Source organism: Sorex araneus, chromosome 4 (assembly GCF_027595985.1).
Source record: "Sorex araneus isolate mSorAra2 chromosome 4, mSorAra2.pri, whole genome shotgun sequence".
In the NCBI taxonomy this organism is placed as follows: domain Eukaryota; kingdom Metazoa; phylum Chordata; class Mammalia; order Eulipotyphla; family Soricidae; genus Sorex; species Sorex araneus.
The window spans coordinates 58,532,382-58,547,620 of NC_073305.1; the positions used below are offsets into that span (position 1 = coordinate 58,532,382).

The 15,239-nt window shown below is 45.6% G+C and overlaps 1 protein-coding gene across 3 annotated transcripts in view; it reads left to right on the forward strand.

The window, feature by feature from the left end:
* Positions 1 to 15,239, forward strand: part of PTPRG (protein tyrosine phosphatase receptor type G) — a 798,688-nt gene that overhangs the window by 713,639 nt on the left and 69,810 nt on the right. For 2 of the 3 annotated variants that reach the window (XM_004616469.2, XM_055134735.1), the window contains exon 14: positions 14,251 to 14,337. The exons of the other annotated variant lie outside the window; for it this stretch is intronic. In XM_004616469.2, the coding sequence (XP_004616526.1) occupies positions 14,251 to 14,337 (87 nt within the window). The remainder of the gene's footprint in view (positions 1 to 14,250; positions 14,338 to 15,239) is intronic. 3 annotated transcript variants of the gene reach the window in all.

Sequence of the window (15,239 nt, forward strand, 5' to 3'; positions counted from 1 at the left end):
ATGTTGCCGTCATTCTTGGACTGGTTCTCGATATTTCCCATGGAAAGCTTATAGCTTCTGTGCAGAAGTGTTTACGCAGTTGAATGAACTGAGCCGGCTGGCCCACTTGGCCTTTGATGCCTTCCCTTCTCCAGGTATAGGTGTTTTTTGCCCTTTCTTTAGCAAGCTTCATTGTGATGAATATGGATCAGATTTCCATCCCTTTCTCCCCTTTCTTTTCCATTCAGTTATTTTAGAGCAAAATAACAATAACGTGAGCAAATGAGAGAAAAAATCCCTGGAATTGTGGTTTTACATTGTAGTGAGGGAGGAAATCAATAAGCAAAGAAGTAAGTCCAATATATATACATACATATATATATGTATATATATATATCTTAGGTTGTGTTAAGTGTGTAGTGGAGTAAGTAAAACCTGGAAATAGAAGGGCTTGCTAGGATTTTAAGTTATTGTGGAGTGTTTAAAGATCTAACTCTTTCATACCTGATCATGTCCTAAAAAAGAAGGAAGTTAAGTGGGCTTTATCTGGCACAAGTTTCAAGCAGAGGAAAGAATCTATGCAAAGGCCCAGAGGCAGGTTGCTGGATAGCAAGAGGCAGATGTGGCTGGAGCTCTGGAAAATGGGGGTGGGTGGAGGTGGGGAGTGAGAAAGAAGCAGGAAAAATGGGGGTTGAGTGATGCACAGCCTTGCGGACCATTATAATACTTGCCACCTTTTCCTCTGTGTCAGGTTTTATCCAGAAGGGTGTTAGGATCTGCCATTAGGATTTCCTGGCAGCTGTGTGGTAAAGGGACTGAAGAGGAGTAAGGACAGAAGCACTGAGACCAGTTAGGAGAAGACTGAGCTAGGACAAGAAGGTGATGATGCCTCAGAGGAGGTGGGAATCAGTGGGACACTGATGGATTTGAAGCAGCAGAGGGTCTGCTGAGAGATTGGCGGTATCCTGAAGCCTGTCCCCAGTTGACGAGAGCAGGGGAGTAAGGAGAGATCATCTCAGGTTTACTCAGGCATCTACCAGTGACTAAAGTGCTCATGCCACAGAGCAGCTTGATCAAGCATCATGTGCATTTTGAATATGAGTCGTTTTTTTAATGAATCACCCTGAGGTACAGTTACAAAGTTCTCATGATTGAGTTTCAGTCATACAATGATCCAACACCCATCCCTCCACCAGTGTACGTTTTCCACCACCAAAATCCCCAGCATCCCTCCTGCCATCCCCACCCCTCCCCCACCCCTCCCCCACCCCCTGCCTCTGTGGCAGACAATTTTCTTCTTACTCTCTCTCTACTTTGGGGCATTATGGTTTGCAATACAGAAACTGAGAGGCCATCATGTTTGGTCCTTTATTTACTTCCAGCACACATCTCCCACCCCTAGCGAACCTCCAACCATTATTGACTTAGTGATCCCTTCTCTATCCCAGCTGCCTTCTTCCCCAGCTCATGAGGCAGGCTTCCAACCATGAAACAATCTTCGTGGCCCTTGTCTCTACTGTCCTTGGTTGTTAGTGTCAGAATATGAGTTTCCGGACACAAAATGTCACCGCTGTTTCATCCTTGTCCCAAGAAAAAGCAATTGGATGGGGCTGGAGTGATAGTACATCAGGTAGGGTGTTTGCCTTGCACGTGGCCAACCTGGGTTTGATTCCCAGCATCATATATGGTTCCTTGTGTGACCCAACACCCCCCCCCCAGAAAAAAGGCAATTGGCAGACATATTTATCTGGATCCTTTGGTCCATCAAGACTGTTTACCATGGGATTAACTGCCCTGTAGAAGTGACCAAAGATCAGCAAGCCCATCTCTTGACTCTCCTTTCTACTGATTATGGCCACAAAAATCTCCCCAAGCAGAGAGAGAGAGAGACCCACACCTGACCCAGCAAAAATTAATTTGTCCTGAGAGCAGTTCCAGCAGAAACCTCAAGGTTGTCTCTGATTGGCCCACCTTAGTCCTCTATGTTCTGCCCAGCCCCGAACAGGCTAATGTGACAAAGCAGAATTTCAGATCCTGTGGCCAAGCAGACTGAACACTAAGTGGTTCAGCAGAAGAAATGTGGAAAGAATAAGTTCCTCCCATTAGATGCACCTTGTACTGTTAAAAAAAACCTGGTCCAAATGGAAAATAAGTACTGAAGAGGATTAATATTTCATGTTTAAAATTAATTATAATGCTTTCCATATGAGCATATATCTGTATATTTTCAAAATTTTGTTTAGTCTGAGCTTTAATTTTCACTTTTTGTGGAGAGGTGGTATTTGCGCTACTCCCATTTCTGTGCTCAGGGAACTGTACATACATATAGGAGACTAAACTGTGGGGCTCTCACATGCAAAGCGTTATACTCCAGCCCTACAAGCTGACCACCCAGTCCTTAAAAGTAAGCAGAGCTTTAAAAATAAAAGGAACCAGACCATTCGACTATATCGTGAAGATCTGGGCAGACGCCTTTACCAAACTTGTTTGGTTTTTGTCTTGTTTTGTCATTTGTTGGGTCTCCCAAGTCTTAGTGGCCATGCCAGGAGTTCAGTGCTAGGACCCAAGGATGTCCTGCTCGGCCTGTTCCAACACCGGCACCTTAACCCCTAGTCTGGCTCTCTAGCCCCCTTCATTCCCCTCCTTCCCCTCCCCACCGCCCTGCTTGGGCCACACCTGGCAGCCATTAGGGCTACTGCTGGCTCAGGGCTTCTCCTGGCCATCCTTCAGGGCCTCTCCAGCTATACCCTATAATACTCGGGGGGACTGTATGTGGTGCTGGGGTTTGAACCAGGGTCAACTCTATGCAAGACAAGCACCTTAACCCCTACACTCCATCTCCAGCCTCTCGGACTTTGCGGTGGGGGGGTGTGGGGGGCATAACCCAGTGCTCAGGGTTCTCCTGGGCTGCTCACAGCAGTGCTTGCAGGGACCATGTATGTCAGGGCTCAGACCCAGGGCGCTTGCGTGCATAGTGGCTCAGCCCATGGAGCCATCTGTTTCCCAGCCCTTACCAAACTTTTTATGCTGTTCCACATGAGTGAGTGAGAAGAAGAAAATTCTTACAGAGAAAAGGGGAAAAAAATGATTTAACATCAGGATGAATGAATGGGCTGTACATGAGAACAGCCTGGGGGCTTTGTTTTTTTTTCTTCTGTTCATCTTTTTTTCTGTTTTTTTTTTTCTCCTGTTCATCTTTTTGAAAAATCATTAATGTGAGAGAAAGCACTGGGGAGCTCACACAGAAACTGGGTGAATGCAGCAAAGCTGTGCTTTTCCCTCTGGGCATGCGAGTTCGAAGCTAGAATAACAGTGCCAGTCCCTTGCCTTCTGAGGCTCAGTAGCGGCAGCTGATTGGTGAGCAGACTTGACAGAAGCAGAGCATTGAAGCCTTTGAGTCTGGTTCCTCAGGCGTGCCTGGTCCTGGGATAACCAAACCTTGCGTCTTCCACGGGGGCCGTGTATAGCCTGTTAGACATCTGGCTTCCTAGTGTCTGTACTTCCTGTCACTGCAATTCAGTGCTTTGATAAATAACAGGGAAAGAAACCTGAAATCATTGAATTCTTTCCTTTATTTTTCAGGGGGTTGGGGGCACTACACCTGGCAATGCTCATCACAGTACTCAGCTACTCCGAGCTTTGTGCTCAGGGGACCATGCAGTGCCAAGAATCAAACCCTGGCCTCTTGCATACAGAGCACGTGTTCAGCCCATCGAACTCTCCCTCCCCGTGAGTTCTGCTTTGCCATGAGAGTGATGGTGGTGCTCGCTAACGTTCAGAGTCTTGGTTTACCCCCACGCACTTGGGGAAACATCCAGTCTCCTGTGATCTTACAACAGGTCTCTGGCAGGAGCCCTTACTGCCTCCCTTTTTAAAGGGAAGACCCAGAAACTCAAGGCCAACTACCTTCCCCAGGGTTCTGCGCTAAGTGGATTTGGAACACAGGACCATCTCCACTGCAGGACACTCCGGCTTATTTAACCACGGAGATAAATGCCTCGCACCCATGCACGGTGGGCGAGGAGCATGCGTGAGGGTCAGTTTGGGACTAGCGGGCCAGACCCTAGCGTGGGCTTCACCTGCTTTTCTGATGCTGGCCGGGAATTCACACAGGTTGGGTGCTGATGTTGGGCTAAGTAGTGTGCAGGAGACCCTGGCTGTGTGTTGGTCAGAAGAACCCTCTTGTGTTGTGATTTAAAAAAGGAAAAAAAAAAAGAAAAAAACTTCAAAATGTGCTAAACACCAGAGGACAAAAATTTGTTGATTCGCGGAATTGAAATGTCCAGATGTACCAGGCCCAGCTGAACTCAGAGGTGCGGCAGAACCTCAGGACGGGTGTGTGTCTCTTTCTCTGGGAGCTGCTCACCCTCTCTGGGGAGTCCTCAGCCCTCGGACTATTTCCACCTGGCAGCCTCTACCTAAGCTCAACTCCCATCTGCTCCACCTCCCCCGTTAGAGAAAAGGGAATTTCTATAATGGTTTGAGTATAGTTCCAAAGTGGCCTCTCATAGAACTGACTCTGGTCTTTCCTCCTTGCCCGAGTGTTCTGGTGGTAAGAGGTTTCAAAGATCTTGTGAGCCTGGGTTGTCTGTTTAACTCGGGAGCACTGTGCACGGGGGTTGCTATCAACACCACCTGTGTTAAGACTGACCACTCAAGGTGGCACTAGACACCATGCCAGGCCGATAGAAGAGGCCTGTGTCATCTCCAAAGAAACTGGTAACTTGGAGTCCAGGAGAGCAGGCCTTTGCCCGAAAGAGCACACCTTGGACCGCCAAGGAGGCAGGCCCATGAGCCCAACACAGTCAGCCACGGGCGCTGAGTTAGGACCGAGGCCTTGTGTCTTGGATGGTAATCGAGACCACTTGAATCCCCCCCTGCTGCAGGATTATCAGTGTGTGCGGCAGTGTAGAAGGCTTAAGCCAAGTATTTCTCAACCAACTCGCTGTTTGTCCTATGGCCTGGGCACTGGACTGGCCTGCAGTCTCTCCTCCTGCTCCAGTGCTCCCAGAGTCCTGCCACACCTGGTGGGCATCCTAGAGAGGCGACTCTGTGGAGAGACAGAGGAGTAGATGTAACTGAGTTAGGAGAGTGCAGAGGAGCGGGTCCAAGTGGCACTAAGAGCTTGTGAGCCACATTTCAGCCGAGTCTGGGAGGAGAGTGCACCTCGGGAACTCAGGCTGGTGTCCACGCAGCTGCTGGAAGTCAGTGGCCGTCAGCTTGGGAGGAGAGCATGGGGCTTGGGGTCAGAGAGCCAGAACCTAGACTAGTTAGAGTAGCTGAAGGAACAGAAACTTTGTGGCAGTGTGGTGAGTCCTCTATACAGAAACAGGTCTGAGGGGTCCTGAAGATGGTTCAAAAGGACTGGAGCACATTCCTGGGGGGTGGAGGCCCCAGGTTGAATTCCGGGCATGTTAGGATCTATTCAGGCACCACTAGGGTGGTCCTGGTGACCAACTGAGCATCACTAAGAATGGCCTCAGGGACCCCTGAAAACCTCCTTGGGAGACTCCAAATAAATAAGCCAGTTAGATTTCACCCATAAAGGAATAAAGCTATATACTCCTGATATTTTATAATATTTTTAGTCAACAATAAATCTATTTTTAGGATTTATTTTGGGATCCACACCTGGCAGTGCTCAAGATTACTCCCAGCTCGATGCCTGATGTATGATTGAACCAAGGCTCCCACATGCTAAACACATAATGGGCCCTTTGGAGCCATCCTCTGGTTCCAAGAAGTCCCATCTTTCAAAAGAAAAAGAAGTGGCCCAGGGGGACAGGTCAAATGAGCAGCACATGCTAAGACCCTGAGCTTGATCCCCAGCACTACCGTGGTCCCTGAGCACAGTCAGGCATAGCCCTGAAGTAACACTAGGTCTGGGCACCAAATTCCAGGCCCACACCTCCAGGCCAAGTATTAAATTGCTGGCCCCAGATTCCTCAAGGCTGGGTGTGGCCCCTATAAAAAACAGACAAGGGAAAATGAAATTGTGCCTCAGGACTCACTTGAGGGTTACTTGCTTGACTCCTGGTGAATTTGCAGATAGGAGTTTTTTGGTGTGTCTATAAAAAGAAGTTACTCTTTTTGTTTGGTTTTTGTTTTGGGTTACACCCAGCAGTGTTCAGGGCATACTTCTGAGTCTGTACTCAGGGATCACTCCTGGTAGTACTCAGAGAACCATATGGGGTGCCAGGGATCAAACCCAGGTTGGCTGCATGCAAGACAAGTGCCTTACCCACTGGACAATCTGTCTGGCCCAGAGTTTTTCTTTAATAAAGAAAATAAGATTTATGGGGCTGGAGCGATAGCACAGCAGGTACGGCGTTTGCCTTGCACGCGGCCGACCCGGGTTTGATTCCCAGCATCCCATATGGTCCCCCAGCGCCGCCAGGAATAATTCCTGAGTGCAGAGCCAGGAGTAACCCCTGTGCACTGTTGGGTGTGACCCAAAAAGCAAGAAAAAAGAAAAGAAAAGAAGATTTATAGCTCTTAATTAATGTTGTCCCATAGTGTGATCACATCTTGTAACTGTATATATATGATGTCCAGTTGCATGTCCACTGCTTAAAAATAACCTTTGAAGCACATGTCCACTGCTTAAACATCACTATTTGAAAATAACCTTTAGAATTTCCTTCTAGAGTTCATTGAATTGGATGATCTCAGTTGAGCAAAGTATCCCAGATATAGTTAAAACACATCTATTTGGGATGAAATATAGTCTGAGTGTCAGTGATCCAACTGAGCAGAACCATTTTGGGTCACACAAGTGAAAGAGTGACTATAAAGTGAATGAAATTGTTTGGGTGATGTTCCTCATGGGCCACAAGCAATGCCAGCGAGGCACTTCCCAAAGTAAGTAGGTCAGAGGTATGACTCACGCCTCCCTTCCAAAATAACTCTGAAGCTCAATGGGCTGCCTCGTTAACACAGTTTGGCTGAATTAGAGAAAGCTTCGCTAGCTGCCCCAGCAGACACATTCCCGCACCCCAACAACAATGAAGTTGACTTCTCTTCCACATGAGGTCTGATGGGGTTGAGCAGCCAGCCTCCCTTCACCGGACTCCTCTTTCTGGAGTGTTCAGGGAACCAGAACAACTGAGGGGAGCTTGTAACTCTCCACTGCAACACCCCACAATGGAAGGAAAACCTCACTGCTGTGAGCTTGTAGATTACATTGGCCACGGATGGATGTTTAGCCTCACAGACACAAGATAAGTTGTATTTTATGAGCAGTGCCAGATACTTCCTTAGCTATTTTATGCCACTGGAGTCAGTGGATGAAGAGTATATTTCCTGCCCGGGTTCGAATCCCAGCATCCCATATGGTCCCCTGAGCACCGCCAGGGGTAATTGCTGAGTGCATGAGCCAGGAATGACCCCTGTGCATTGCCGGGTGTTAACCAAAAAGCAAAAAAAAAAAAAGAGTATATTTCCTGGCAGGGATCCTTTTGCAGGCCATTCACTAGCCTCATGACTTCACATTTGACCCAAACTAAAAATACAAGTAGATATCTCAGGGACTTTTTCATGAACCAGAACACATCCAGAGCCCCACTGGAAACTGGGCTATATTTTTACAGGCAGTAATGTGAATTTGTGATAGAAGTTGACTTTAAATTATTGTCAGCTGGGATGTTCCAGGTAGGTTACTGCAGATCTCTTCTGATGCTTCTTGTAAAAATTTACCTTGAAGAAATGTAGGCGCTAAAATCCACAGCAGTGCTTAAGGTACTGTGCAGGTATTCACAAATACACGCAAAATGCTTTGGGACAAGAGAGTGTCGCTAAATAATGATAAAATCAACTCAGACCTGCTGGCAGATAGTCTGCCTCCTTTGGCAAAGGGTACCCTGTGTGTGCCCTTGAAGCACTGTAGTGCATGTTCACCATGCTTTGGTTCAGAACCGGAAATTACGGAAAAGGCGAGAAGTAATGAAGCAGATGGTTCCTATAGTGCCATTTTGGCCTCTTCGGGATGGTAACATTATGCACCTTGAATTACCACAGTCAGACATTCCCAAAGCTCTGGATTCCCTGCTTTGTCACACAAGTTACTTTAGAGGGTTCTAACGACTGTCCTACAAGGACTTGAAGTAGTGCAGCTGCTGGCATATGGAGAGTAAGGGGGGATTTGGGGAAATGGCATAGGTCTTTTTGTTTGTTTTTATTTACATAGTTTGGGGTAAAATTGGGAAAAGAGCTGTATACAAGGTATGAAATCCATGTGGAGGGCCTCGCATCCATTAATTTGTTTCACAGAATGACTTAACCACTGTGAGACAACATTGGTATCCCATTTAGAGTTGTGAAGAGTTACAAAGGTAATTTTGATTTGATTTTTTTTCCCTATAATTTTTAGAAAATTGATTCACAGGTAGATTTTCTCTCCCTGATAAGCCAAGTTTTCACCTTGAAACAGCCTCATAGCTCTGAAGGTTTACATAGCTCTGAAGAATCTATTATTGGGGCCAGAGAGATGACTTAAAAGTGGAAGAACATGCTTTGTATGCAGGAGCCTTGGATTCAATCCCTGGCACCACATAGTCCCCTAAGCACCATCATGATTGACTCGAGAGCACTGTGGGTGGAGCAGCTCCTGAACACTACTGATGTGGCCAAAAAGATTGAAAGGGAAAAATGAATATAAATGTTTCTTTGAACGTTGACCTTACCTGAGTCAGTGAGTTTAAGTTGATTGAGTGGATACACAGTTTGGCTGAATTAGAGGAAGCTTCGTTAAACCTTAAACTGAGTTTAAGTTGATGTACCCTCATCTTCATCATCATCATCATCATCATCATAGAAATCCCAAGAAATACTTGCATCCATTTCACAGATTAGGAAACTGAGGCTCTGTAAACTCAGACAACATAAATAACCATAGTGTTAACCTGTGACTCAAACTAACAATTTTCCTCATTCCAGTATTTTGTCTAGATAAAGAGTAGCCTGCCTGGAGACATTTCCTTCCTTCCATAGCAATTTTATTCTGCATGTCCATATGTTCAAAGATGTATTGTGATTGGAATTTGCTAAAGTCATGTAAGAAAACTTCAGGAGGACCAACTATTTTCAGGTGTACTTCAAGCTGACTTTGGCATAATCTATCAGTTCTAAGTTCTGACTGATCAGGGTTATCATCACACACTTAGCATCCTATTGACCATAATTCTAGCTAATAAGAGAATTTTACAAGAACATAAAACAAATTTTATCTCTTCAGAACAGTACTGAATAATAAATAGAAATAGAAAATTAGAAATTCTTTTCCTGGAGGGAGGGGCCACACTGGGTGGTGCTCAGGTATGCCTGTCTCTGTCCTCAGGGATTACTCTTGGTGATACTCAAGATCATGTGCAGTTCTGGGATCGATCCAGGGTCAGCTGCATGTGAGAGAAATGTCTTAACCCCTGTCCTATCATCCCTGGCCCCAACTGGAAATTTTTAAGTGGGAATTAGAACCTCAAATCTGTTAAAATTTAGTATTGCAAGAAGTTCATGCTCTGAACTAAGAAATTCATGAATCTCTTTAAGCAACCTAGCCAACTATCAATACAGTAGTAAATCCATCAATACCAATGCAATTTCATAGGCAGACACGGGAGGGAAAAATGTCTTTCCCTCCTATCTTTAGATGCTCTGAAATGTTGCCATGTGTTGGTGCCTCCTCATTATGAATGCTGTTCAGTTTTGTTGACATTACAATTTTCCCCCGTTCCCTGACTGTTCAGCAGAAGACAGTGTAATAATTAGGAAAGGGTGCAAACTGCACATGTGGGGCTGTGGATTTGTGTTGGCATTGTGGAGGCTCCTACAAACAAACAGATGCGTTAGAAAGTCGACTGCAGGCTTGTGGGAACACTCCTCTCTTGCTCTCAGAATGACTGACCACGTGTATCTGAGTGGAAGGCGGTGGTGCCTATATTTTGGCGGCAGCAGTGAAACTCACAGCTGCCGAGGAGCCCCACACATCTGCTCTAGCAGCTGACCTGGGCATGCTTACAGATTAATGCCCATGATTTGGCTTAAGGTTTGCCCCTCTTTCATCACAACAAAGCCACAAAGGGAACAAGCATGGTCAAGACACTTCCTCTCGTGCAAGTGACTGAACAGTGTGGCAAAGGGGAACCATCACAGGTAGCAGTTCCCAACCGCGGGTCGGTGAACGCGGGATCAAAGTGAATCATGGTGTCCTCATTACAGTTGGGTGTGGGAGTGCACTCACCTCACTTGCTTTGAGAGCAGGATGGAGACGGTTTCCAAAGAGTGACTGGCCCAGGATCACGTAGTAGTATGCATTGGGAGGTACTCACATGTTGGTTAGAGGTGTGTGTTGTTGACCTAAGACCTGTTATGTGCTGCCCATTTATTCCTCCCTTTTCCCATTCATTAGGAGACTGTTGTTTATTTGGGGGCTCACACCCAGTGGTACTTGGGCATTACTCCTTGCTCTATACTTGGCTTGGAGCCCTGGAGGTGCTTGAAGGCCCATGTGGTGCCAGGGGTGAAACCTAGGGCCCCAGCATGCCAAAGCATGCACACCAACCTACTGAGCTAACTTCCTGGCCACAGAGACATTTCTTAAGCATCTAGTTTATTCCAGGCACTGGAGACTCAGCAAGATGAGATGGCATGTTCTTAAAGGAACTTGCAAGCTGATAAAATAAATGTGCTGATAGAAAAGTTAACTTGTAAGGCTTTTTTAGGGGCTTCAGAAGTGGTTAATTTTTTTAAACAAACATGTTCCAGGTATGTTTTAGTAGCTAAAAGTATTACTTTAAAAAAATCTGGATTTGGGGGCTGGAGCAATAGCACAGCAGGTAAGGCGTTTGCCTTGCACGCGGCTGACCCGGGTTCGAATCCCAGCGTCCCGTATGGTCCCCTGAGCACCGCCAGGGGTAATTCCTGAGTGCAGAGTCAGGAATAATCCCTGTGCATTGCCAGGTGTTACCCAAAAAGCAAAAATAAATAAACTAAAAATTACAAATCTGGATTTTCTTTTTTAATATAGGAAGATTAAGATTCTACTTAAGACTCTAGTTATCTGGGTCATGCCAATACTTGGCCAAATTGGTGACATTATTCTGATGTCCTCTGGTGGCACTAAGTGTGGGTAGGGTGGGTGCTGAGTGAAGCTCTCTGTTGCCCACCTGCCAGAGAGGATGAAGGGTCGGGAGCTACTACAGCCAGGGGTGCAGGGGGAGAGGGAGCCGGAGAAGGCTTCCTGAAGGGGTGCAGGGGGAGAGGGAGGCAGGGAAGGCTTCCTGAAGGGGTGCAGGGGGAGAGGGAGCCGGGGAAGGCTTCCTGAAGGGGTGCAGGGGGAGAGGGAGCCGGGGAAGGCTTCCTGAAGGCCAGGATGCTTCCAGTGATTTTCACAGAACATATAATAAAAGCAGTCGGGCAGAGAGCAAACCACATCACACTGCCTTTCTGCTCTGCAGACTCAAAGCCACGTCATGGAGGCCTCAGCGTGGACAAAGGCCGTGGGTCAGCCTATGGCTCTTCTGTAGTTTGTTTGGGAGAGGAAATGAGCATCGGAAGATTGGTTTGTTCCACTTTTCTGCAGTTTAGAAAAACCCAGGCTCCCAAATCATGCTTTGTGGCAGCTTTCTGTGATCCCCTTTATCCATTTGCAAACAGCCCCCCACAGGGCCGCTGGTGTTCCAGACAGGCATTTTTCTTTCCAAACAGATGATTGCCCCTGTCCCTTCCCTCCTCCTGGAACCTGCATCTATATCTCTATCCATTTTTTCTGAGGTCATATTTTTTTTTCTCATTATTAGGTATAATTTTTATAGTTCAGCTTTTCAAAACCTGGTAGCGTGTCAAGCTAGTGGGAAAAGCAAAAGCACATTTCAGAATGCAAAAATCTGACCGGCCCCAGAGGGTTTGAGTGTACGATGACACCGTCTCACCCAGAGACGCTAAAAGGCACGGGAGTGGGAAGTCTCTTGGGGTCCCCAGCTGTTCCTGGAGGTGGGAGCCTTTTTATTTTTTTTAAATCTTTTCTCTGTGCAGCTGTGTGCAGGGAGATTTGGGTCACATGGCTGCTAATGTTGCCGATCCCAGGCAACTTTTTGCTCAATAACTGTTTCCCAAAAGGCTACTGGGGGCCTTTCAGAATTCACAGAGCTGTCAGTTGTTATAGTAACCGGCCCCCTGCTGTCGAGTTGGCCCTGAGATGCCAGACGAAGCTCTTGGAACAGGCTGACACACAGTCATTAGACAAAAGCAGGGAGAGATTCAGTGCTAAAGGTTGCCATTTAAACATACTCCGTGATCCTTAGAAGTCAGGGCCCATTCTGTTCAAGAGAAGGGGGTTGGAGGCATTTTTAAGGAGACTCTCTTTACACAGAAACGAAAACTCCTGTCCATTCTGTCTGCCCTCCACCCCGACACCTTTCTGGGGGTTTCTCAGAAGGAAATGATCTCTCTTCCCAGGGCTGACCCTATCCTCTCTCTCCCCATGCTCAGGTAACTCCCGATTATTCAAGATATTAGTAATTGGCTTTGTGGCATTTGCTTTTCAGCAAAGTGTTGTCAGTTTACGGGTGGTAGTTTTAAGCGCCTGTGATTGTGTGTGAGGAAAAACTGCGGAGATAGCCGGCTCCGCTCCAAAATTCCCGAAAGAGTGATTCTGGCAGAATTCTGAGTAGGGCTAAGGGTTGAGAAGAAGTCTAAATATTTTAGGAAGCTGCAAATTTCAAGTTTTTATGAAAATTTGCAAAAACACTCCAACACGCTCGTGATTTCTTCAGATTAATGTTCCTAGCTGCGCAGAGCTTGCTGGTGATGTTTTAAGGACAGTTGTTGTAGTTCTAGAATGTTCTCAATAGAGGGAGACAAGAAGTTCTGAATCGTAGCACACTCCCACCCTTTCTTCCTCCACCAGTTAGGGTATGTTTATTCCGACAAGCAAAAAGCTATCCAGGAAATCAGAAGTTAACAGATAGATGTCACTTGGAATTCCATACCTGCATTCAGGGATAAGCTCTACAAAGTTTCCAAAATAGAGACCCTCTGTATATCTGAGTTTATATTTGCTGTTCTATCAAGAGTTTGCAAAGAATAGGAATTCTTTCAGCAAGAAATTCTGTGGCTCCGGTGGTTTGGGAATTCTCCGTAATTAAATGACCCTTAAGTGGTTTTCTGTGACAAAAGTGCTTCTTTCAAATGGTTAGGGCAGTCTCAGCGGCTCCGGTTGTCCACATTTGTAGGAGACACTAAATATTGGACTCTGTACATCGTAGTAACCTAACAACTGCTGTCCCTGACATATCTCACCCCCATCTGCCACAGCATATATTATGAATCAGGAAGGCGTTTTTTTGTTCAGAAATCAGAGGAGTACTTGGAGAAAAAGACAAAGCCCTGGTCTGTTTGCAACACCAAATGCAGAGAAATATGTAGTAGAATAAAAATTCAAATGATATCCAGTCAGCTCCTGCCCTGTTCCCATTATTTTAATGGTATTTTAAGCCATCCTGTCTGCCAGGGCAGCTTGTTAGAGTGAGAGAGAGTTGGGCATAGAAATGAGAAAGGGGAGCCATAGCACAGAGGGTAGGGCATTTGCCTTGCACGCAGCCAACCTGGGTTTGATTCCCAGCATCCCATATGGCCCCCTGAGCACTGCCAGGAGTAATTCCTGAATGCAAAGCCAGGAGTAACCCCTGTGTATCGCCAGGTGTGACACAAAAAGAAAAAAAAAGAAGAAGAAAATAAATAAGAAAGGTCACTATTGGGTTTGGGGTCTCCTTACAACACCTAAGGTGATTCAGGTTCTAGGGGGCAGAGGAATTATACAGGGGACAAGGCACTTGCCTTGCATGTGGCCAACCCAGTTCAATTCCCAGCAGTGCATCTAGTCTCTTGAGCACCACCAGGGGTCATTCGTGAGCACAGTAACCCCCAGCATTGCAGGTGTGGCCCAAACCCCTGTCAGAAATGCAGGTTTCTAGAACACCAAGTCACTTCTTAAGAACAAAGGTCTCATTTTGCATGTCTACCTCAATAGCTTCTCGGCCTTTTGGCTAAGATCAAGTGCATGTCTACCTCAGCACAAAAAGTCCTTAACCCAGCCATCTTGCATATATATATATATATATATATATTTTTTTTTTCTCTTTTGGAAGTCTCCTGATGGGCCCTATGGTGGGGTGTGTCCTCGTTGTGGGGGGAAGGCATTCTTGTGGAACTCGTGGTGGTGGCCAAGTGCAAGTACTGTCATCTATACCTGTTCTCTTTTGTTTTTTGTCCATTTAGAGGGTGTAACAAAATAAAGTCCAAGGGCTTTCCCAGACGTTTCCGTGAAGTGCCTTCTTCTGGGGAGAGAGGAGAGAAGGGGAGCAGGTGAGGGGCAGTCAAGCTTAAGGGGGGTGTCTCTTTGGCTGGGATTGGCTTGCCAGAGTTTTGTTTTGTTGCGTTGGGGATCAAATCCCTTTATACAAAAGCAAAGTGCTGAAACACGCCTGCTCTTCCCTGGCCCCCAAAGTAAGATCCACAAACCGCAGTTCAGCTTGCGCGTAGCTGGTCCCAATTGATGTCCTGTATGTGCTTGCTCAGCTTTACTTTGCAGTTTGGGGGGTGCCTTTTGTTTCTAGGATGGTTTATACTGGGGGCATTCTGTGCTTGTATGTCTTTATGTCTACTGCATCCATTTTTTTTTCAAATTTCATATGTTTGCATGTTGTAAAGCTTTAAGAAAAACAACATATTATGCATGCATAATAGCCCTACCAATGAAAAATATCTTGAAAAACCCTCAATTTGTAGGTCATTTAAAAGTAAAGAGAACAGAAATGAATAAGTTTTTCATTAAACTAAAAGAGTTTTAAATGAAATAAAAGTATAATGGGATATTAATCATCACACATAATCCCCATGATAACATTTCTGCCAGACTTATCGTAAGCAAACTCCATTCAATATTAATATGGTAACTGATTTTTTATATTAAATTGATAATTAGATTCACTGGTTCATACTGTCTTTTGAATGGGTCTTAGTATTTTCAATTTAGAGATTTTCACATAAGAACTTTTTCTTTACATTAGAATTTTTACATAGATTTGGCTCTATTAGTGATGGGTAAGTCACATTATTGAGATGAAATTTTAAATAGTCATCAGTAATATCAGTTATACCAATGAGATTCGAGAACGCACAATGTAAGACTAATGTAGAAGATTAATGAGAAACTCAAGATCTAGTTTCTTTTAAACTGCATGATATAATTTTTACCTTGTAGTAAG